Below are 23,349 nucleotides of genomic sequence, written 5' to 3' on the forward strand. Positions count from 1 at the left end.
CAAATGTGTATATGAATGAAAATATTTTGTTTGCATGAGTAGTAAGAGGAAAACATATCACATTAAAAAAATGGGTCAAAACAAATTTAACCAATAGCATCATAAAAATGTCGTTTTTTCGCGATTGCAAATAAATGAATGATTTGTCATTTTCAACAGTAAATTACCGTCGATATCGAAATTATCAAGGAAAATATTTATAGATAAGTCCATTATTTTTAATGCGTATTCACTTTCACCAATCCATACAAAATAAGTGCCGCTCATAAAAAAATATCAACTTAGCAACATTTGCAACGCTTATACTCTTTATTGGGTATTTAGCCGAGCACCTGTTCCTATTTGTGGTGTGCGTTTTGATGTTCTTCACAATACTTCCACTTTTATTACGAGCCTCGAAAACAACTCTGACAGATCATCCTTCAAACTATTTATACAAAGCAAATAAATCCTTTAGCTATGCGCAACAGTTTTGCTTTCACTAACATTTTTACCACACGTCTGTGACGGGAAGTAACAAATAGTTTCTTTGTTTATATAATATATACTTATTTGTTTTCTGAAAAGAAATTATTGGCGAGAATGATTTTGTTTGAAAATTCTTAGTTAAAAAGTATTAGTAGCGCTATACTTGGACACATACATAATATATAATAGTTTACTACAGACTCGTCTACTAAAGCTTCAACTTCATTCATACGTTTTTAAACTTGAACGTTTTTCCGCTACACTATGTACAGTATAATTACATATTTATCAAAGAATCAAACTTCAGAGGGTTTTTTTATGGTTTTGTTTTATGCAAAAAAGTTTCATTTTATAATTACCAATATTAAAAATTATATGAATTTTCATATCTTTTTTTTTATAAAAAAAGTAACTACTTTTTGGATTGTACGATGTTTAACGGTTTTCTACGCTTTTTTGCTTTCATAATTTTTTGTTGATATAAACGTTTTGTTGTTGTTAACCTCTTAACGAAATCGTATACAAGCTCGCGTAGTTTTTTTAAATCATCTAGTTTTAAGCCACACGTAATATTCTTTTCTGACCCGAGCGGCGTACGCGGGCTATGCCCGTAATATTTACGTTTGGCCCGACAATCGTACGCGGGTTATGCCCGTCATTGTAGGTTAATATAAACGTTTTGTGAATGAGAGTTGTATGTGTGGGCATGTATCTGTGTATGTGTAAGTGTATTATATAATGAAAATAAAAATGTTTGGCGGATGCTTATGGTGGACAAGTGTCCGTACATAAATTTCTTGTGTTTTCGTTTTAGTTCATAATACTCATTACATCATAACCCCGCCAAAACGCCGTTGTTTTTTCATCTTAACTGTCATTTTCAACATCAATACATTCTCAATCAACATACAAACTTTACATATGTATTGTTACTTTTGTTTTTATTTTTCCGTTGGCGTTTACTAGACGTTACGAAATGTGTTTGAAAAATTGATTAGAATTATAAGTATGTTTCGTAGGTAATAAACAAATTAATTTAAACATTTGTTTCAAAACAAAAAAAAAAAAATTTGATATAATAATAAGGAAATAGTTAAGCCTAAGTTAGGTGTATTCGGAATTTCGGAAAGCTTGTGACGTTGAGCAAAAAGTTCGATATGAGAGAAAAGAAAGAATGTATGAAAAATAAGATTAGATTTTTTGAGATGATAGATTATTTTATAATAATTGAATTTCCAAAGCAAACATTCTATAGAAATAATATAAATTCTGTTTAGGGTAAGGCATGGTGCACTAAAATATGAATATGAATACCGTCATCGGAGTCCAACCCCCACCTATTGCAGGCGAAGAGCTTCAGCTGCTTTGCGGGTCCCGTGTGACTTCTGCCCAATTGCGTACTGGATACTGTACCAGGTTAAACTCCTACTTATCCAAAATCGACCCCGACATATCCAATATGGACATACCAGCATGTGAGGGCACACCGCACGACACTAGCCACCTTTTCACATGCCCCATCAAACCTACTCACCAAACACCCCTCTGCCTCTGGGCCCAACCTGACAAAACAGCACGTTTTCTGGGTCTATCCTTAGATGAGTTAGACAGGGACGGCCGGTAACCACATCGCACTGACAGGGTTTAGTAAGATGCTACAGCAACAACAAAAACACTGCATTTCTGTGACCTTTGAACAATGACTGTAACTATGTTTTAGAGGCTTTAGCTTTTTCATTTATATTTATTTAATTCAGTTTTTTGGGAAATAGAAGAACAGCGTTTTACGAGAAGTAAAAAATTTATTATTGAAAAAAGTTGTTTTACTTTATAATGTAATTCATTTATATTCTGAGCAAATTTTTAAATGTTATCCAAATTATGGTTTTGCAATTATTAAACCTAATGGAAAAAGAAAAAATGCATGTTTGCATTAAGGTTTTAATGGCTAGATTTGAAAAGTGATAAAAGCGATAAACTTGATTTTTATTTATTTTTCAATTTTTCCCCACATTTTACTTTTCGATCCAGAATCTCCGCAAGAATAATGCAAAAAAGTATTATTCACAACCGGAAGGCTATAAATCTTCTGCCGTACTTTTTACTCAGCACCTAACTTTCCAATACACAAGAGGAAAAAATTATTTAACGAGTGGTACAGAAAAAAGTAACGCTACATTTTGCAATACAAATGAAATTAAAAACTGAAATACGTTGAGGCTTTTTGTGTGTGTGAGTAGATAGGTGAAGAGTAGAGAAGAGTTGAACTGTATAAAAAATAAAATGTAAACATTTTACAATCTAGTGAAGTAATGTGCCATATTTAAAGTTTTTAAGTAGATAAGTATTCAGAGCTTCAAAAGAATTCACAAACATGTAAAAGGTATTGCATCTCTTGATTAAGAAGTGTTAGGAATATTTTTGCCACAATTTTTTCTTTACAACTGTTCTCTGAACCTCTCCCATGACACTCACACACATAATTACATGTTTTTTATACACAGTTATAAATGAAATCAAGTGGGTCTCATTTACTATAAAATTAAAATGGAACAAAAAAAAAAAAAAAACGCACGAAAAACGTGCACCTCACGTTTTGACATAGTATCAATGTAGTTTTGTTTTTTATGTTTATGTGTATGTAGTAAAATTTTAGCTTATTAACCATTCGCCGTTGCTGATTGACAGTAATCACCAAGATGTTGTCCAACGCCTGCTGCTACCCGCATGCGTCGCTGCATTAACAAACTCTCACTCGGCGGTGAGAGTCCAATGCCTAATGCCCCAGGTGACGGTGGTGAACCACTGCCGACGCCCATGATAAAATTGTTCCCGCCGCCATTGTAAATGCCACCGACAGTGCTGCCGCGAGACTGTTGTACACACATACTGCCAGAGGGAGAGTGAGTAAAACGGCCTGAACCGATACGCGGCTGCTGTTGGTTACTGCTTATAATTTGGGCGCGCATTATGGTACCACTGCCACTGCCGATATCGGAATTGCCATAATCACCACTTTCGTGAGTGGGTGAATAGCGTGGCTGTGTTGGATACTGGTAGCTGCGACGCTGTTGCATACCGCAGTTGCGTACACCTGTATAGATGCAATCGTTACGCCAATTGTGGATGGCGCCAGAAGAGCTACTAGCGCTATCGTCAGATGGTGGTGAAGCACCGGTTACGCCGACGTGAATAAAGTTGCCGACAGCCGAACGCACATTGTAGTGGTAGCCGCCACTACCGCTGCCACCATTGCGTTGCCCTCCAGCATTCCAGCCGGGGGAGTGAACGCCTAGCGTACGATATTTGTTGCGGGAATTATTTGCAATTATTACGCTATTTACACCGCTGGTGTTATTCGATAATTCTCCGCCACTACCACCATTTATTAGAATGCCACCACGGCTGCGCCAATTTTCGGCCATTTGACCAGCAGGCTGATGTTGCTTATTAGCATTGTTGCTAGATGATGGTTGCGAGTAACGCCGATGGTTGTTGTATTGCTGTTGACGACGCGCATATCCCGTCGCATTGGTTTGATTGGTGCTGTGTGAACGCGGCCTACCATAAGTAATAGTATCCTCTTCATCGGCATCGTCCTCCAACTCAGCATCGTAATTATTATTCTGATATGCATCGTTATCATCGTGAACGCCTTCACTCTTGATACCGCTGGCACTGCCAAGCGCAAAGCAGACATTACGTTGTATTTTATTACCGCGCGAGGAACGTTTGGTTTTTATTAAACTTAGTTTTTGATTTTGAATTTCATTGTATTGTTGTTTTTGTTGTAACTGTTGCTGATTATGATTTCGTTTTTTCGGCTGCTGTTCTTGTAGTTGTTTTTGTCTTTGTTGCTGGTTGCCAGAAGTCGTTCGTATTGTAGTCGCCGCGGCCATAGAACCCGTTGGCACTACTGCGTTCGCCTCCGCTATTGCTCCTACTGCTTCATCCAGCTTCGGTTGCTTCTTTCGTTCGGCTTTTGCGCAAACCTTATTTTCTCCTCGCCCAATTGGTGTCGCTGGCTCTTCAATCTCAGTAGCTTTATCCTTCTTGTTATTGATTGCTATAGTCTCAAATGTGTCTTCACTCACTGGCGCGGCGACAACAATATTTGCAGTCTCATTAAATTCAGGTAGCTTTTCTTTCAAATCACTAATACTAGCCAATAAATTAGCATTTTCATTTGTTGTCGTATAATTATCTTTCGAAACAATTAATTTGTTGTCGTTGTTGATGGTAAGAGTTGTTTTTGTTGCATTTTCTGATTGTGCTCCTGCATCTATTATTTTTGTGTTTGAATTAATGATTGTTTCATTAATAATATCACTTATTGGAAGTTGGCTTTGTTCACTGGTCAGCAACAAATCATTTGCTTTGTTGATCCTTGCCCCGCTGCTACTGCTACTATTACAGTTATATTCATTATCAAAATTTTTTGCTTTAATATTATCTTGGATGTTGTAATAAGATTTGAGTTTTGCATTTGCATTTGAACCTGCATTGAAATAAAATTTTTCCTCGTTACCAAAATCGCTTTGCTGTTGTTGCTTTAGGTTTCCCATGTTTTCTTGTCCGCGCTTGAAAACGCTTTCATCAGGATCGGAGTTTTTAAACAAATTACTTTCATCATCGTTATTATCTTTATTATTAACCTTAACCTTATCATGACCCACATTAACAGAGTCAGTATCCTCAAACAGTCGCTCCTGCATAGTGCCTCGCTTCCACTCGTCATCATCTTTATCCACATCCTTACTCTCATAATTTGATTTATTAAAACTTAACTCAAGAGTACTTTCAGCCCTTACTGATCTCTCTCCCTCCTTCATTTGCATGGCACCCTGTAATAATGTTGTCTTATTTCGATTATCACCACCCCTAAACCAGGAATTATCCTCCACATCACTAGTATTAGCATTATCACCATAATCGTCATGACGATAACGATTTCCCTTCTCCACTTTTCTGCAAATTTCTAACTCTTCTATTTCTTTATCGCCATCTACGTAGTACTTCGGACGCCAGTTGTAATCGTTATAGTCACGGAGCGTATGATTATCACTGCACTCGCCGCTCTGTTCGTACGGCTCATATGTGCTTCTCGCTTCCTCCTCGCCTTCGATCTGTCCATCATCTTCATTATCCAAATCACGCCAATAATGGTGACTGTTCTCATCATCACTCTCATCTTCCGCACCATACTTGAATTGTCTACGGCTCTCTATCTCCTCATCGTTGGCGGTAAGGTACCGGTTATGACGTTCGCCTGTATGAGCCCACTCCTCATCTTCGTCGAGCCGTCCGAATGCCTCTAGTGCCTCCTCGTCATCGTCGTCTTCTTCATGTACGTTAAGTGTTTTAAACGATGATGAACCCGAGTGAAATATGCTCGACGATTTAGCCCCACCGCCGCCGTTAACGCTGCCATAGCGAGCTGATTGACGTGTGGCATACAAATTGCTGTTACGCCCACCATAAGTGGAATTATTGCTGACGCTCAACGAGTTATTCATAGAGCGACTGCGTGATGGTGGCGGCTTTATAAATATTGGTGGGCTGTTGTTATCCGTGTTGCCATCGTGAGAGTCGAGTTGCATTTGCGATGGCTGGTATATATTCGGACGCTCCTTCATGTAATCATAGCGCATTGAGAAGTGTTGCAATATTACGCGTTTCACAGCCATTGCCGATTCAGCAAATTGCGATATTTCGCGCGCAGATTGATTGCTAGAAAACAAAACCAAAATATTATTATTGAAATGTTCGAAGATGTAATTTTTTGAACGATATCTTGAAATGAAAGCTTCAAGCACATTATGGAGCAACCACTTGATTCGATTATTCTAGGTAGCCGAATTTTGTCTATTTTTCACAGAAAACTTACCGCCTTATATTGCCGGGAGTGCGTAGCGCTTTTCGTCGGTTCTCCATTTTCTTACTATCTGTTGGACTCCCTTCCTCCGAAAATTTAATCCATGGATGATTTAGCACGGCTTCGGCACTTAAACGCTTTGGTGCTTCCTTCACGAGCAGCCCACGAATTAAATCTTTGGCCTCTTCGCTCACGTCCCTCCATTCAGTATCAGGAAAAGAAAATCGTCCTGAGCAAAGAGCAATATATGAATTTTAATTACATATATTTTATGAAACTTCCAGTATGCAAACAAATTGTACGCTTACCTTCTTGTATGGACTCGAAAAGCAACTCTTGACAGGTGCGACAGTTCTCGCCACGATTCCAGCCGCAATCCTTTTCACAATTCCCAGAAAATGGCGGATATCCACACAACAAAATATAAGCAATCACACCAAGTGACCACAGATCACAACGCTTATCATAATAATTTGCCTCGCCAACGAACAGTTCCACAACTTCGGGTGCCATAAATTCTGCGCTACCGACCTACATATTTCATATATAAGAATAGTAAAATTTAAATTTTTAATAGACGCGTTACCAACAATTGCATATTTCAGCCACCTGACACACAATGGTGCGATTTTTTTTAACAGCACAAATTTCTTTGATACTGACTAATGTTGGTAGCCCTCTAAGTACATTTCTACCAATCAAAAGACAGCAATTTAAAGTAATCACGATGTAGAATTGCTTGAAAAGCATTCTTCTAATAGAATTTTTTACGACTGTATTTTAAATGAATTGAATGAAAATACATATGTATTTTAATAATTCAATTTCAGTTAATGGAATAAAAAATAAACTCTATGGGTTACACACACATGTATGCTTCAGATTACCTCATTTAAGCTATAACAAACCGAATCGCAAAAACGACTTCCGACAGATTACGAAAAATATACCTAAAGATCTGTTTTTCTTTTTATATTATTTATAGTATTTTATTATTCTACTCACGGGTGTTAGCAGTTGTGGCGTTGCCGATGGTGACGACACGTCTGTCGTGAATTTGATTCCCGATCCCAAATCGAAATCGCAAATTTTAATCGGACACAATTTGTCCGGATATACACATAAAATATTTTCCGGCTTCAGATCACGATGTGCAATACCTTTCTTGTGTAGAAAGTCCAAGCCTGAGGCGATTTCTTTGATAATCTGCGCTGCCTCGTGTTCTGAGAAACAAATTTGCTCTTGAATGCGTCTCAAAAGGGGCCCGCCATTAATCTGGAAAATCATGATACAGTGAAATGAAATTTAATTTAGTAAAATGGCGTGTTTTAAAAAATCTTTGACTATGGTGGAACATCGAATATTTTTTCAAATCCATAGTGTACCCCTAAAAAGTCTCCTCTTTAAGCACTCCTTATTAGATATAGGTTTAGTAAACTTAGGCGTTTTAAAATTTAAAAAAATAGAAAAAGAACACAAAAGAGACCACCCTTAAAGAGACTATACAAATTTTGAAAATTTAACGAACCTAATTTTGTTGATTTCCTCTATTTTAGTACCGATTATTCTTTAAACTAATCGAATTTCTATACATGATCCAACTTATAGACGGCCTATTTTTGACTTTCTCTGAGAGATCTCTGATAAAAAATAACACATTACATTTGCCTATGTTTCCAAAGCCTTACTGGAAAACTACGAGCAAACGGAGCATAACTAAGTTGCTGCAAAAACAATAACGAAAAAGGGATAGATTAGCAGAAACACCATTCATATAGTCAAGATAACATTTCTGATTAACCGCCCCAAAACAAAACTGCTACAACAATTAGAATAGAGTCATATGATAGATGTTTTGGGTACTAAATTCGGTATACTCACAAAAAATTATTCAACTATGTTTTTTATGGAATTTTCAAAAATACTTCATCTGAGTCCCACCTCCTTTAACTGCAGTTCAAGACAATGTACAGTATATAACATAAACAAGTTTCCACTGCCTCGAAGTATTGGTAACAAAAGTATTGTTGCTAAACATAGAGTGCCAAGCTTTTTTTATAAGGAACGTTATTCCATGTTTCGCTGGTAATGGTTGTCTGTGATCATATTATTTTCTATTTGCGGTACAAAATAAAGTATCCAAATTAAAGACATTATTAATTTTTCTTTTAAAATCCATTTAGTTACATACATACTGTGTTACAAAACTACATTATTTAATACTTTATTTTCTGTGATTCTAGGATGGAAAAATGTAAGTAATTAACTCTGGAAGAACATAAGGCTATAATAGAAAGCATAAAAAATATGATTCCATTAGAAAAATTGCTTTTGGAAATTGGGAAAGTCCTTCGGGCGTAAAAAATCAACCACGCATAAGTCCTATGAAAGAAACTGGCAGAACACGAATTCCCACGAAACGAGTTCTGGATAGAATTAAAGCAATTGCAAATTCAAGTCTATTAGTTTCAAGCTCCAAAAATTCGTGCCCAGTTACAAAGTGAAGGACATGAAGCTCCCTCAAAACAAACTATTCTCAGAAGGTTGTATGAAGCTAGCAAACGCAGGCGGTTCTTTGCGACAAGGATGGAGCTTTACCAAAATTATGTTTTGAAACCACAAAACTTCTGCAAACAAAAAACTTTGGTGTTCGGGTGCTACCGTAGGCTTCACCCTTGCAGACATCTGGTTTAGCCAGAGTCTCCTCCAGGCACGTCAGGAGACACCTACTGCACTACGGCGACGTGATCCACAAACAAACAGACACCTACTGGACCAGACAGTGTTTAGACAGACATTAAACGAAATTCACCGGGATACTGTTACCACCTTTATAAGCTTCCGTCCACAGAAGCCGCAATCGGAGTCCAACCACCTGCAGCAGATGAAGAGCTTCAGCTTCCCAGTGAGACCCGCGTAACTCTGGCACAATTACGTTCTGGATATTGTAGCAGGTTAAGCTGCTACTTATCCAGAATTAACCCCGACATACCAAACATACATACATCTTACATGTAAAGGCACCCCGCACGACACTAACCACCTTTTCACATGCCCTTTAAAACCTACTCATCTAACACCCCTCTCCCTCTGGACCCAACCTCTCGAAACAACATGTTTCCTGGGCCTTCCTTTAGATGACCCGGTCGAAGACGACCGGTAATATACCCTACACTGACGGGGCTTGTATTACTGCTACAACAACAACAACAAAGCCTTCCACAGGTACAACACTACTAGGAGAGTCCTCTCGCAGAGGCGTGTCAATACCCCGGTTGACCTGAGTGTTTATAGGGTTGGGTGCTGTCGAACGCCATGTTGATATGCAGCTGGGGTCAGGTGTTTCGTGTGTAGTGGGAGTGGGAGTAGGAGGGCTACAAGTGCCTTCACTATTGGGAAAAGGAGACAACAACAACATTGCCACCGTGTAGTTTTACTTCGACAGGGACCTTACGGTGAATCAGAGCTTACTCACACCAGAGGTGAAAGTTGTAGGTCATCAAATGCTCCGCCCATTTGGTCCGCTTATGTTGGGAAACTTGTTGGCGAATCTCCAAATCAAGATCCTTATTCGGGGACCCCCGGGATCCGTCTGACGTGGTTATCACGCTCCTTTGCTAAAACGACGGCTTCGTCTGGGAAATTAGGACGTATGTCCCGGATCCTTCCAGGTGAGATAAAGTAAACCGCTGTAGCGATGATCCCCTTTTGGACTTTGCCTTCGCCTACTCGCACATCGCTAGAGATTGGAAAAGTGGCGAAAGTGCCCTCGCTGAACTCCTCGAAGCCAACTCAATCAGATTTGTTAAAATTAATGTAGGTGAGGTTTTCTCAATCGACGCGATAATGGTAAATGGTCTGATTCATGATCAGACCAGCGATAGAAATTGTTAGGTTAGGCGAGCTGCTGCAGTTATCCACTATCCTAATATGTCTTATACTGTGCTTAACGCCGAATCGTCTATTGCTCTGCCAAAAGTAGTCCCTACAATCGTTTGCTCATGCGAATATGCATTTTTTGGTTACTGATTATTATACGATGAAAAGTTGTAGTTGATAACGCAGATGTGTGTAAAAAAGTATGTATGCAAACATATGAAAATCAACATTGTGTCGACAAGCAAACAAAAACCGATATTTTATATTTATGTATTTTGTAAAAATGCAAACAAACGATAGCAGCAGTAGCTACGTACGTAAGTTTTGCGCGATTTTGTGTATCTCACGGCAAACAGACTCTACGCTCTACGTAAACCTTGGTGAGTTGTGTACTATTAGAAATTTTACTCAGCACGTTATCACCACCCATACTAGTTTTTGTAGGTACATGTTTATAATGTTTTGTTTCATTTGTTTGTTTACTTCGACTTTATATTCGACACTTTTCTTCAACGCGTTGCCAAAGGTTTTTCGCAAAAAAAAAATATATATAGGTATATGTATATGTACGGCTCTCAATTTTCATAGAATATATGTATACATACATATATCAGGAACCTAAAACCTACGTCCTGGTTAACATACATAGCTCTAAGAACAAGTCGTAAGAAATTTTGGGTTTATATAAATATATATAAGTAAACTTTTAGAATTTAAGCAAATGCTTTTTTTTTGGGCGTACCTTTTCAAAAACCAAATAAAATTTTTCATCATCTTCGAAGAATTCAATTAACTGTAAAATGCCCGGATGTCCCTGACAATGATGGAATGTCTCCACTTCGCGAAAAACACGCGCACGCGCATGTCCTGGTATTTTATCGATCACCTTCACAGCATACTCCAAATCGGTGTAGATATTTACGCATGTTTGTACCGAGGCGTAGGCGCCTTCGCCAAGGATTTCGCCCGTCAGCTTATACAATTCTATAGGAAACAGAAAGTAAAATATGATTAAGCATAATAATCAGAATCAAATATAGTCCAGTCATTTGGTAAAAAAAAGGAAGTTAGGTAATTTTTATAGATTTTGGCATACTCTTTTCGAATTTCAACTTTGCCACCTCGTATCTGCGGCGCTAGCGCCGCCATATTGAAAAAATGGCGCCTAAAAACAGTTTTTTTACAATATCTTCATTCCGACGCATTTTATGAGAAAAACACATGAAATTAAACTAGAGATAATTTCCTCCATTTTATGTTATCACGATATTTTTATAAAATCGATATTTTTTGGCGTACGAGCGCCACAAATACTATTCACCTACACCACCACGTTTTTTCTTATATTTCTCTACAATAATCTTCTACTATAGCAGGTTTTAGAAAAGCAGGTATAAGGGTAATGCGTCGCCTTTGTTTAATGATGAAGACATGCGTAAATGTGTTAAATCTTCAATGTACAAGGCATTTAAGCAACATTCTGGAGACATAAATGTTGGCGATGCAATGTATGTCATCGACGGAGGGCAGTTATTACACCGAGTCATTTGGCATCGCGGTGAACCATTTTCATCTATTTGCAGTAACTACATCATAATCGTATTCGACGGATATCCTGAAAATGTTGCAAACTGTAGTACTAAATTTGCGAAGCGATCACGAATAACTGCTTCAGTAGACATACTTTTTGATGAGACAATGATTCCAACTGTGTCACAAGATAAATTTCTGGGAAATCATGCGAACAAGAACCGCCTCATTAAAATGTTGAAAACTAAATTTGAAGCTGAGAATTTCATGGTCTCACAAGCCACGGAAGATGCGGATATGCTAATCATCAATACCGCAATACGTGTTTCACCAGCGTTCGACACCGTAATAGTGGTCGGCGAAGATATAGATCTTCTTATACTTTTGACAGCTCTATGTACGCGATCAAACGTGTACTTTCTCAAATCAGGAAAAGGTAAAATTACCCAACAAATATATTCCACTGAAAGTATTATACTATAGATCAAACAGCTGCAGATCATATTCTATTTCTGCATGCATTCAGTGGCTGTGATACAACATCAAGGAAAAATGAAATTCATTAATGTACTCCGAAAAAATCCTAATTTAAACCAGGTTATTCAGGTATTTAAAAATCCAAACGTCGATCCAGAGATTATTGCTAAAGCAGGAGAACGTTTTCTTCTTGAATTATACGGTTACAGTGATGTGAAAAGTAAGAAAATCATGTCTTTAAATGAGTACATATATGCTTCACAAAATCAGCATATAAAAATAAATTTAATATTGCGTCCCTACCACCAACAGAGGCAGCAGCACGACAGCATTCATTCCGAACCTATCACCAGGTTCAGCAGTGGTACGGGAATGAACAAAATACAAGACAATGCGGATGAAACTGAAACAAAAATGGGTTAGTTCCTGTTACGACACTCGAGCCCCTAGCTCCAGAATCCTTGTTAAAACTTATTTCTTGTAAATGTAAAAAGGGATGTCAGAAGGCCTGTGGATGCAGAAAAGCTGGGTTAAAATGCCCCGTTATATGCACAAATTGTAGTGGTGCTTGTAAAAATTCGCAAGTGCAATTGGATTACGATGAAGAAGAAGAAACTGCGTCTATTTTAGAGCAAACGTTTGATGAAGCGGAAAACGAAGGGGATTGTGATGAGTCTGATAATCGTATCGCAGATGATGATTCGGTGCCCAAGATGAACTCGCAACGCCTGGTCCATCAGGAACGGTAAAACGTAGGATATTGCGCGCTAAATTTTCGAAAGTGTGCATCACATGTGAATTAGGCATACAGGGGGCACCACGATAAAAAAACGCGCCGCTTACTCTACCTTCAGGTGGTGTGGAAATGAGTTTTTTTCGAAAACGCATATTAAAATGTACTTTGTGGCGCTAATACGCCAAAAACTATTGATTTTACAAAAAAATCGTAATAACATTAAATGTAGGAAATTATCTCTAGTTTAATTTTGTATACATATGTTTTTCTCATAAAATGCGTCGGGATGGAGATAGGTATTGTAAAAAAACTGTTTTAGGCGCCATTTTTTCAACATGACGGCGCTAGCGTCGCAGATACGAGGTACCAAAGTTGAAATTACCAGATGATTGGACTAATAGCAAAAAATGAAAACATTATATGAAGTACTATAAATATTGGCCTGCAGTCATAGTCTAGTATTAGAAGACATTTTAGTTAAAACCGAATTCCAACTTAAAAACAATTTTTTAGATTTTGTCAATCTTATACAGTCCTTCCCAATTTTCGTAGTAGAAAGTCCAAAACAATTATTTTATCTCAGGTTCACAACCAAAAACTCATTTTTTAATACATATTAGATTAGATTTCCCTTAAAGAACTAAATAATTCAACATTTCAAAACCAAAATTAGGAGTGTAAGCCGCTATAAACATGAACTGTAACGTCACATATTAAGTAGTCGGAATCTTTGGCTTAATAGGGTTTCCAAAGGCACCGTTATTCTCTTGGTATAATTTAACATTCATTCTGTTAGTAAAATTTTATGGTTTATGTGTAATAAATAAAATGCGAGAAGTTGTTTGAAACATGGTTAGAAAGTCAAAAGAAACTATTTTGGAGGAAAGAAAAAAATACTTAATTTACGAAATGAAGAAAACTATTTATTAAAAGACATCAAATACCACAAAAAGCAGCATTTTGCAGAGGAATTCTTTTGACTTGGGACAGCAATCAGGAAAACCGTTAGTATGAGCAAAATCATGCGAAAGCGACGCACTTCTGGCCCAGAAATTAACAGAAATCTCGCTGAGGTTATCAGATTAAATATTAGCGATGAATCTGTGCGAAGAACGCGTAGAGCTGATGGGTATAATGGGCGAACTCCACACTTAAGCTTATTAGTGAAAAAAACCGAAAAAAGCGTAATAGTAAATTGTGGCGAAAAATTAAGTCGAAATGCTTCCTAATAATACAATAACAACATGTTCAGTTAGGCCCGGTGGTGGCAATGTAATATTGTGGGGCGCATGAGTGCAAAGGGTGTAGGTAACATGCAATTTATCAGATAAAATGGGACCATCGGTTTCACATATTATATATTCAAATATTAAAGGAGAATTTGAGTGCTAGCGCTAATAAACGTGGGCTTTCGGGCCATTATATCTTCCAGCAATATAACGACCCAAAGCGTACAGCTCACAATATGAAGCTTGGAATACTATATTGGGATATTATATGCATTTTACAGTACGTTTATTGCTATAATGTTTTAAAAACACGACCGCAATCGCTGGATCTAAATCCGATCGAACACTTGTGGGTAGATTTGGAGCGTGCCATTCGGAAACACGAAATTAATATAATATAATATATAAAAAATAAAAATTTACTCGGAAATATAAAAAAATTAAAGTACTTTAATTAGTTCACAGTGTCAGCTAATACATATTTCCGTATGCATTTATGTGTACGTTCTCCTCATTCTAAAGTTAAAACTCTGATTTTGTGATAAATTGCATTTTAAGTTTACAGAGTTGAAATGGTATTTATTATAAAACACAATTTACGTTGCTTAAAACCTTTCTTTAACGTCTTTCTGACTACGACCACTATGCTTTCAATTGCAGCATAAATACTCATGTACTAATAAAATAAACATGAGTTTAAGTAAGGTTAAGCTAAAGAAAACATTGATTTGAAAGGCGAATTGCCTGACTTGTGTGCACGTCGGCCTGCCACGGTGGCTTTACACATTTGCAGAACCACTTGTTGCGGCGATCTCTTGATGGGGTATTCATCACGATCATCCCCCAACGAGTCACTGTTTGGTGCGGTTTTTGGTCTGGCGGCATCATCGGGCCATTTTTTTTTCGAAAATGAGCGAGGAGCCGCGGTTAGAGTAAATGGCGAGCGTTACCGTGACATGCTCAACGAGTTGTTTCCAAAAATTGAAGAGGATGACATGGACGACATTTGGTTTCAACAGGACGGTGCAACTTGTCACACTGCCAAAGTTACACTCGAACTTTTGGCTACCGTTTTTGAAAACCGAATAATCAGCCGAAATTCTGATATCAATTGGCCGCCTCGGAGCTGTGATTTAAGCTCGTTGGACTATTTTTTGTGGGGAGCCGTTAAGGACAAATGCTATGCGAACCATCCAGAGACGATTCATGCTTTAAAACACGAAATCGAAGTTGCCATTCGTGAAATTGGAGCCCAAACAATCGAAAATGTGCTTAAAAATTGGGTTGAGCGAATGGCCTACTGTAAAGCCAGTCGTGGCAGTCATTTGAACGATATTATTTTCCATTCATAAATGACAATGTTCAATCTTCAAACAAAAAAAAAAAAAGTTTGAAAAAATATTGATTAGTTTTTTTTTATAGGCGATTCAAAAAGCAAACTTTACATGGCCCACCCTATAGTATGTGCGTTGTATAAACTTGAACTACGCACGAGGGTTAAATAAGTACCCGTGTTTGATGACAGAGTGCGTTCCTGATGGAAGTTGGTGTTAGCATCGTGTGCTGCTATCTATCAAACGACGGAAAACAAATTTCATACTGATTGATAAGTTAGTTTGGATTTGGCAGCTATTCGAGTAAGACGTGTTTCGTGATTTTCGCTAAGATGGAAAAAGAGTAGTATCGTTCGGTAATTCGCTTTTTGTTTTTGGATAGGAATAAATGCGAGGAGATAAAAGCAAAGTTGGATGCTATCTATGGGGACGCTTCCCATCTATGACCACAGTTAGATATTGATTCAACAAACGTGGGCGACACATCCGTTTTGGGAGGAGCGACCAGGACCCCCGGCAGACGTGGTTACCGATGAAGTAATTCAAGAAGTGCACAACATGATTCTCGCTGATCGAGGAAGGAAAGTGCGCGAAATAATAGAGACCATAGGCGTGAGATCTAAGGGGATTTTTGCGTCGAATTGTCATCGTTGGTGAAAGCTAAATTCATCATTACACACCAAAAATAAGCAGCAATCAAAACAATGGATTTCTCCGAATCTGCTCCAAAGAAGGCGAAGACAGTCGCATCGGCGCTAAAGCTCATGGCGACGATTTTTTGGGATGCGAACGGCGTCATGTTTTTTTTTTTTTTTTTAAGGAAGAACGTTTACTGGACAATACTACAGTGGGTTATTGGATCGCTTCCACAAAAAATTGAAGGATACATGGCCGCATTTGGCGAAGAAGAAGGTGCTGTTTCACCATGATAACGTACCAGCACACTCATTCGGAGCTACCGCCAAACTGCGTGAAATGCGTTATGAATTGCTGCCGAAATAAAAAAAAATGAAAAAATTGTGTCTTCAATTCTAACACGGGTAATTATTGAAACCCCCTCGTATTAATTGGTTAAAGAAGCACAACGCCGGGTGTATGCACGTGGCAGTGCAATGATTAAATTATTTGGCCGTTTTTTCTTGATGTTTGATGGTTTTTGTTTCTTTTAAAATTTTCTAATAATCTTTCTCATTATTATCTTTAAATAATGCGCGAGCGATTACGTATGCATTCGCCTTGTGCCATTTTCACTGAGGCACGCACAGCTAAAATGAAACTAAAAGCAAGCAGTTCTCTTTTACTTACTTTTTTTGCTCTCATTTTTTGAAATTTATTTTTAGCTGTGTTCACACATTTCGGAAATATTTTGTAAAGCACCAACCTGCGTGCGCCAACTGAGACCTGCGGAGAAAGGTAGGGAAGTAAAGCGCAGTGATGCTGAGTGCTTCTGCCTGTTTTATTTAAAATTTTGATTTCAAATTTATACCAATACAATGAGTCGAGATTGTGTAATTATTTTCAGTAATGCGCTTCAGTCATCTATTTTATATTTAATTTTAAGTGATTTAAAAAATTCTTAGACGTATGTATGTGACGTTATAAACGCTGTCTAACAGACACGAGTTGTTGTCAGAGTACAACGAAAGCAAAACCGTATCGTTAAACAATTACACGGTGTTACAAAATAAAAAAATGTTATGTACTTTTTTACATAGTAGACGTAGGTCTGGTCGAGTACAATACAAAACTATGTCTAAAATTTTCCTTGAAACCCCGAAATCTTTATTTTTAAAAAACCCAGTTCTTCCGTACTTTCTGCTTCAAAAAATTAATAACTTCGCTCTGCTTTGATCGATTTAAGAATTTGACGGGCATATAAAGAGAAATATTCTTTATTTAGTTTCGAGTTACAATAAAAAAATTAAAGTTTTTATATTTTTTTATTTTTTCAACTTTAGAGATAATTTATTGCTAATTTTCTTTAAAAATTACTGTGAAGGTAGAGTCGGTTCTAGGAATCCGGAACGACCTGGATTTATTTCCTGCCCAGAAGTTGCATTCCCAAACATTTATGCGGAATGCTTATGCTACTACTACAACAACAACAACATAAAAATAGCTTAGTAGATAGAAGTTTTTCGTGTTTCATTTTTTCATATATTACCTAATAATTTTAATTAATAAAATAATAATAATAACAATATATATATATATAATTGGCGCGTACACTCTTTTTTTTGAGTGTTTGGCCGAGGTCCTCCTCCTATTTGTGGTGTGCGTCTTGATGTTGTTCCACAAATGGAGGGACCTACAGCTTCAAGCCGACTCCGAACGGCAGATATTTTTATGAGAGCTTTTTCATGGCAATACACTCGGGGGTTTGCCATTGCCTGCCGAGGGGCAACCGCTATTAGAAAAATGTTTTTCTTAATTTTGGTGTTTCACCGAGATTCGAACCTACGTTCTCTCTGTGAATTCCGTATGGTAGTCACGCACCGACCCGGCTACGGCGGCCGCCGTAACAATACTAATAATAAAATCTAATACAACCCTAAGATCGGTTAAGTGGTGACGACAGCAATCTCTATCAGTTTCATTAAAAATTCAACTTATTAAATAATATGATGTTTTGTTATTGCAAACTTACCTTGAAATGTTGACGAATGCAAGGAGGAGCTGGTGCGCTTCTTCTTGCGTCGTTTCTTTTGCATTTCCTCCTTATGACGATTTAGTTCCGCTTGACGTTCGATTTCCGTCAATTTAGGCGCCTCGCTGGACTCATTGCCCGAACTACTATAGCGTGTCATTTCATTATGGCCGCCTGTAAAGTAGAACATACAAAAAGGAAGTAATTAAAAAAATGGCGTTCTTTTAATATATTTTTAAATTTTTAAATTTTTTCAGCGTAAGAATTAACTGTAAAATTTACGAACACAAATAAAAATGTAATCAATAACAAATACTTATTTTTCTGATTGTAATGTATTTGCTTGAAATAATTGTAGTGAATTATAAGAGAAATCAAAGCAAACAAAAGAAAATAAAATAATACGAAGAAATGCAGACTTGTAACTCATTAAGCAACAATAAAATTAATTTGATTCTGTTATTGCAATAAAAAATCAGAGAACTTGTAAAAGGCAAGTGATCGGCAAGGAATTTCGTTGCAGATAAGACAGGCGAAAAGGAACTGTGAATATTTATTTTATTTGAAATTGAATTTTAATTATGATTTTTTATTACATTAAATTCCCTAACAAATAAGCAGCCTCGAACAAGCAGGGTGGTAAATACAGACGCAGAGGGTTGGGCAGTGGGCTCTGTACATTCTTATAAAAACTGCAAGGACAGATCCATCACCGATAAGGTGAGGAGGTGTCGACTTTCAATAAGCATTTAGCCCAAAACAGTATCTGCCTTGTAGCAAACGGCTGAAAAACGAAATGCTGCTCCCACTAGCTAAATCTAAGATGGCAACCAAATCGTGGGGATAGGGGCCCTAGGCTAACAATATATGGCACCTGATTAAAATTTGTTACTGAAACCGAAACAAGTGAAATTCGTCACTACGCGCCTAAAAAAAATTGATATATTAGTACAGCATAACACAAAACAACAGCGTATTGCCACTTTCTATCGGTAGCCGGGACACATGTGATCTCCGGTAGTTGAGAACCTTACCAAGATGGAATAAAAATGTAATAAAAAACACACAAGGACAAGAGTGGACCCAGGACACTGTAAACCCAAATGTAAGCTAATTTTCTCTAGGGGCCAGCTTTGCACTTGAATACGGCGATGAGCAAAAAATAATATCGCCAAAAGTATAACATGCCGGCCAAATTTAAAATGCATGCCTGAAGCAAACTATTACTCGTAACCCAAAAGGAAATACGACGGTACAGTATGAATAGTGCAGTACTACAGCACAGGGCCGTCGAGGTAAATTCGGAATGATGAACTTAAAAACAAAACTATTGGATATTTACTCAAAAATAATTTTATTTGCACTTAACTTTATATAATGTGAGTACACATATCATAGTTGAAAATTATTCAATGTAACCTCCATCTCGTGCAATTACCTGCTCCAGCCGGGACCTGAAGCGCCCACATGCGCGAGCTACCTCTTCTTTGTCCATTGTGGTCATCACTTCCTCGATGGTTGTCTTCAGAGCGTCCTTAGTGTTATGAGGCTTCGCGTTAATTTTTGCTTCAACTGTGCCCCACACATAATAATCAAGAGGATTGCAGTCTGGGCTTGAAGGTGGCCAAAAATCTGGTGACCAGTGGCAGGGTAGGTTATTCTGGAGCCAAGCCTGAGTCTTCTGCACCGCTGTTGCCAGCGAACTGGGACCGGTTTCTAGTGGAAGAGGAAGGTCATTTTCCCCCACCAGCCGATTTGGTTGATCACTTGGCAGACGCTCTGCGCGGGAAGGCTCATTACTTTTCAATCAAACCCTGTATATTGTCACAGCAAATATTTTGCGCAAAGCTTAAGTTCTTTACGTACTACGCAGGGTGTACGAATAAATTGTGTGATCAATGTAGGTATGTACATACATACTATGTGCCAAATATAATATATCATATCCGGATACCGATTTCTAAAAGCCATAAGACAAAAACGCCCTTATATAATGCTTTAAATTTTTAATGCGAAATGTAAATTACTGAAAATCGCAACAAGATCTTAAAGTTGACGACAGAAGAATTAATAAAAAAAAAAATTACAGCAAAGCTTAGCTTTCTTGCCTATCAGTCAGCTAACCAGAAGAAATTGCGACGCTATTTTCTAAGCGAAAAATATTTGTCCGAGGCAGTATGTAGACTGAACTATTCATCATTCTTAAGAAAATAGGTAGATAATATAGAAACCCAGAAAGCTACGAACCATAGGAATAACAGGGTTCTTAAAGGCAGGTACAATGTGTGAATAATAACAGAAGAAAGAGAGTAGACAGGGCAGAATAAAAATACCTACTTAACCACTTATTTTCCACTCACTCTTCTCAGCGCTGCTAATAAACTAACTAAATGAGTAGAGAAATGCATGTGTATATATGTATGTATGTATGGATATATTTTGAATATGATAACGTGGAAGGGTAAATAGGTACATACACATATATATTTATTTAAATTAATTTATTACGACGCAAAATTGTTCCGAAAATAGTTTTTTAAGGGTACCCACCATTCACTAAGAAAACCTAATTTAAATAAAAACAAAAAAATGACGTTCTTGCGTTCCGAGCGCTGGGAGAGGCATACTCGTAGTTACGTATACGTAGTTACTTTAGACACGTTTTTCTCAAAACTATATTTTTCGAATTGGCGTACAAGATAACTCGAAAAGTTATTGACCGATCTCCCTGAAATTTTGCACAAATCTTTTTTATGATATTAATTTCTATGTGAATTTACAAGTTCTCGAAAATTTTTCGAAAAAATAATTTTTTCGAAGCAAAACTAGTAGGAAAATTCGCCCCAAACTTCTTTTTTTTTTGAAGCATTTTATTCCGCGAAACTTTTTTCCATTTTTTTTTAATTCATATAGAAATTATGACATTAATAAACAAAAAAAAATTTAGTTTTTTGTATTCAGTTCACTGACGCCGATGCCCGCCCATTGAGAAGCCCCGCTGCGACCTTCTTGGAAGAATTGAGTGTACATCCGCCCTTTTGAATGATTAAAAAAAAAAAAAATTTTATTATTTTAATGTATAAATAAACTGTATGCCAATTTTGAAAAAACTGAAATACTGACTTCTTCATTTTAAATAATTTGAATGTAAATCGGGGAAAATATGGCCGTTTACAGGTATCTGTCCCCTTAATGAGGTTGTGTTCCGATGATTGGGAAGAAGTCCAATCAAAACATCAATATTTTATTCTTCCAAGTAACACTTCACTAAGGGTAAAGTGTGTTTGCGATAACTTCCAGGCATGAAACGCCATCGTAAGACCAAATATTCTTCTGCATATGGTATCTTTACGTCTGTTATGATGAATTTATAAAGGTATTGCTACATACAGGTGTATGTAAGCCAAGGACTGCCACTTCAGCAGAATTCCCCGTACATGTATGGGGGTGTTTATGCTGCTGCAACAACAACAGCAGCAAGATTCAACGCTAGCGGGTATGGTTATACCTCACGATGGAGAGAAAAATGAATTTGACAATATCAATTGATTTTCGTGCCGTCACACTAGCGAAATTGGTGATCAGTGTCACCATATTACCATCTGCGTAACTTGATTTGGCATTTTATTTGTTCCTAGTCCCGGAGTTTTAGTTCTTTCTTCCCGACATTTTTCTAGCCTCTTCTAATCAATATGTGATATTATGAATTATGTAAAATATAATTTTTTTTTGATTAGTTCAATAATTCACTCAGTTCTATTTAGGTTTACTTTTTTATCATATGGTCACACTATCGGCGGTTGCGATTATTGTTGATGTTGGTGAGTATTCATGTGTTATTTGAGCGGGTGTTAAGCAACCCACAGATGGGAAACAAATCGAAACAATCGGTTGAAAGGAACTCATTTCGCCACGCTCGTGTGGTTTTGTTGACAATTTTAGTTTCACATTGTTCGTTGATGAGTGAACATGGAACGGAGAAAAAAACATTGCCATGGTATGGTATGGTAATTATTTGCGCATAAAACAAAGGGAGTGGCAGAAGAAAAAGTCGTTCAATTTGAGTGCAGGACTGGCATTTAAATTTACTTTTTCCATAATAATGGCTGGTTTTTGAACAGATCTATTATGGTGCTCACACTCAGCAACGTAAAAGCACGCCTGTGTCAGCTGTTACGATGAAACTAATGAGAGCCCCCCATGTAAATGAAAAATCACCACCCTTCCGTTCCGTAGTATCGTAGATTTTATAGTAGGATTTTGGAATGGATTTCAATGTTGAATAATGTTAGTGTTAAATGAACTATTTGTATTTTTGGTTTCTGGCTTTGGTTTACTGAACAATTAAAAGTCAAATCAGTTACAACTGATAACGCGGATGTGTGATACAACAACATTGTGTCGATACAACCAAACAGAAATACACACAAACCAACGTATTGTGTAAATGTGTAACTAAAAGAACGCAGTTGTTTTCTACGGGATAAGTTTTGCTCAATTTTGTGTATCCTACGGGCAGCGGAAAGGGACTACGATTCGTTTGTGAGTGTGAGCACCATGTGGCGAAATAAGTTTCAAACTTTTGAGTTCGATATTTTTAATGAACAAAAAACAAAAACAAATTTATGTTCAATTAAAATCCATCTTAAAAAAGACTGCCTTAAAATTACTGTCACAGTGTTATTTATTGTTAACAGTCTGTCTATGTTTGTTGTTTACCGTTTGGGACCAAAAGGTCTATGCGTGGTTTATTGTCAACCAGGCTAACCTAACTTAACCTATTTATTGCTAAATTTCAGCCCAGCTCTAACCTGCAGAAAAATGTTAATAATCATTTAGTTCAGAGGAATCACTATAGAGACAATGTTGTATTGGCAAAGAAATTCCCAACAGCCATTATATGGTACCTACATATCGCTTATATACGAGCTGTAGTGCAAGCGTTCAAAAAGTATAAAGCTTGAAATATTATACGAGTACATACAGTGATGAACAAAAGTATTGGCACAGCAAGATACTTTCACTTTAACATTACTTTTCGTCCACTTGTGAAGTGATTTTTAATAGCAAAAAAAACGGGCTAGACAGAAGAACATATTACCAATCATATTTCCTTCAACTCATTTTATTATCTTTTATATTTAATTAACACTAATTATAATATTAAAAAAAGT

General features: G+C 37.2%; 1 protein-coding gene across 4 annotated transcripts in view; it reads right to left on the reverse strand.

The window, feature by feature from the left end:
* Nucleotides 1–2,421: 2,421 nt before the first annotated feature.
* Nucleotides 2,422–23,349, reverse strand: part of LOC129239534 (probable serine/threonine-protein kinase DDB_G0280133) — a 67,108-nt gene continuing 46,180 nt past the window's right edge. For all 4 annotated transcript variants that reach the window (XM_054875499.1, XM_054877681.1, XM_054876881.1 and 1 more), the window contains 6 exons: nt 18,176–18,349; nt 10,965–11,206; nt 7,349–7,618; nt 6,652–6,874; nt 6,356–6,572; nt 2,422–6,198 (listed from right to left, as the gene is read on the reverse strand). In XM_054875499.1, coding sequence (XP_054731474.1) covers nt 3,129–6,198; nt 6,356–6,572; nt 6,652–6,874; nt 7,349–7,618; nt 10,965–11,206; nt 18,176–18,349 — 4,196 coding nt within the window. In that variant the 3' untranslated portion in view covers nt 2,422–3,128. The remainder of the gene's footprint in view (nt 6,199–6,355; nt 6,573–6,651; nt 6,875–7,348; nt 7,619–10,964; nt 11,207–18,175; nt 18,350–23,349) is intronic.

This window comes from Anastrepha obliqua, chromosome 1, assembly GCF_027943255.1.
Source record: "Anastrepha obliqua isolate idAnaObli1 chromosome 1, idAnaObli1_1.0, whole genome shotgun sequence".
In the NCBI taxonomy this organism is placed as follows: Eukaryota; Metazoa; Arthropoda; class Insecta; order Diptera; family Tephritidae; genus Anastrepha; species Anastrepha obliqua.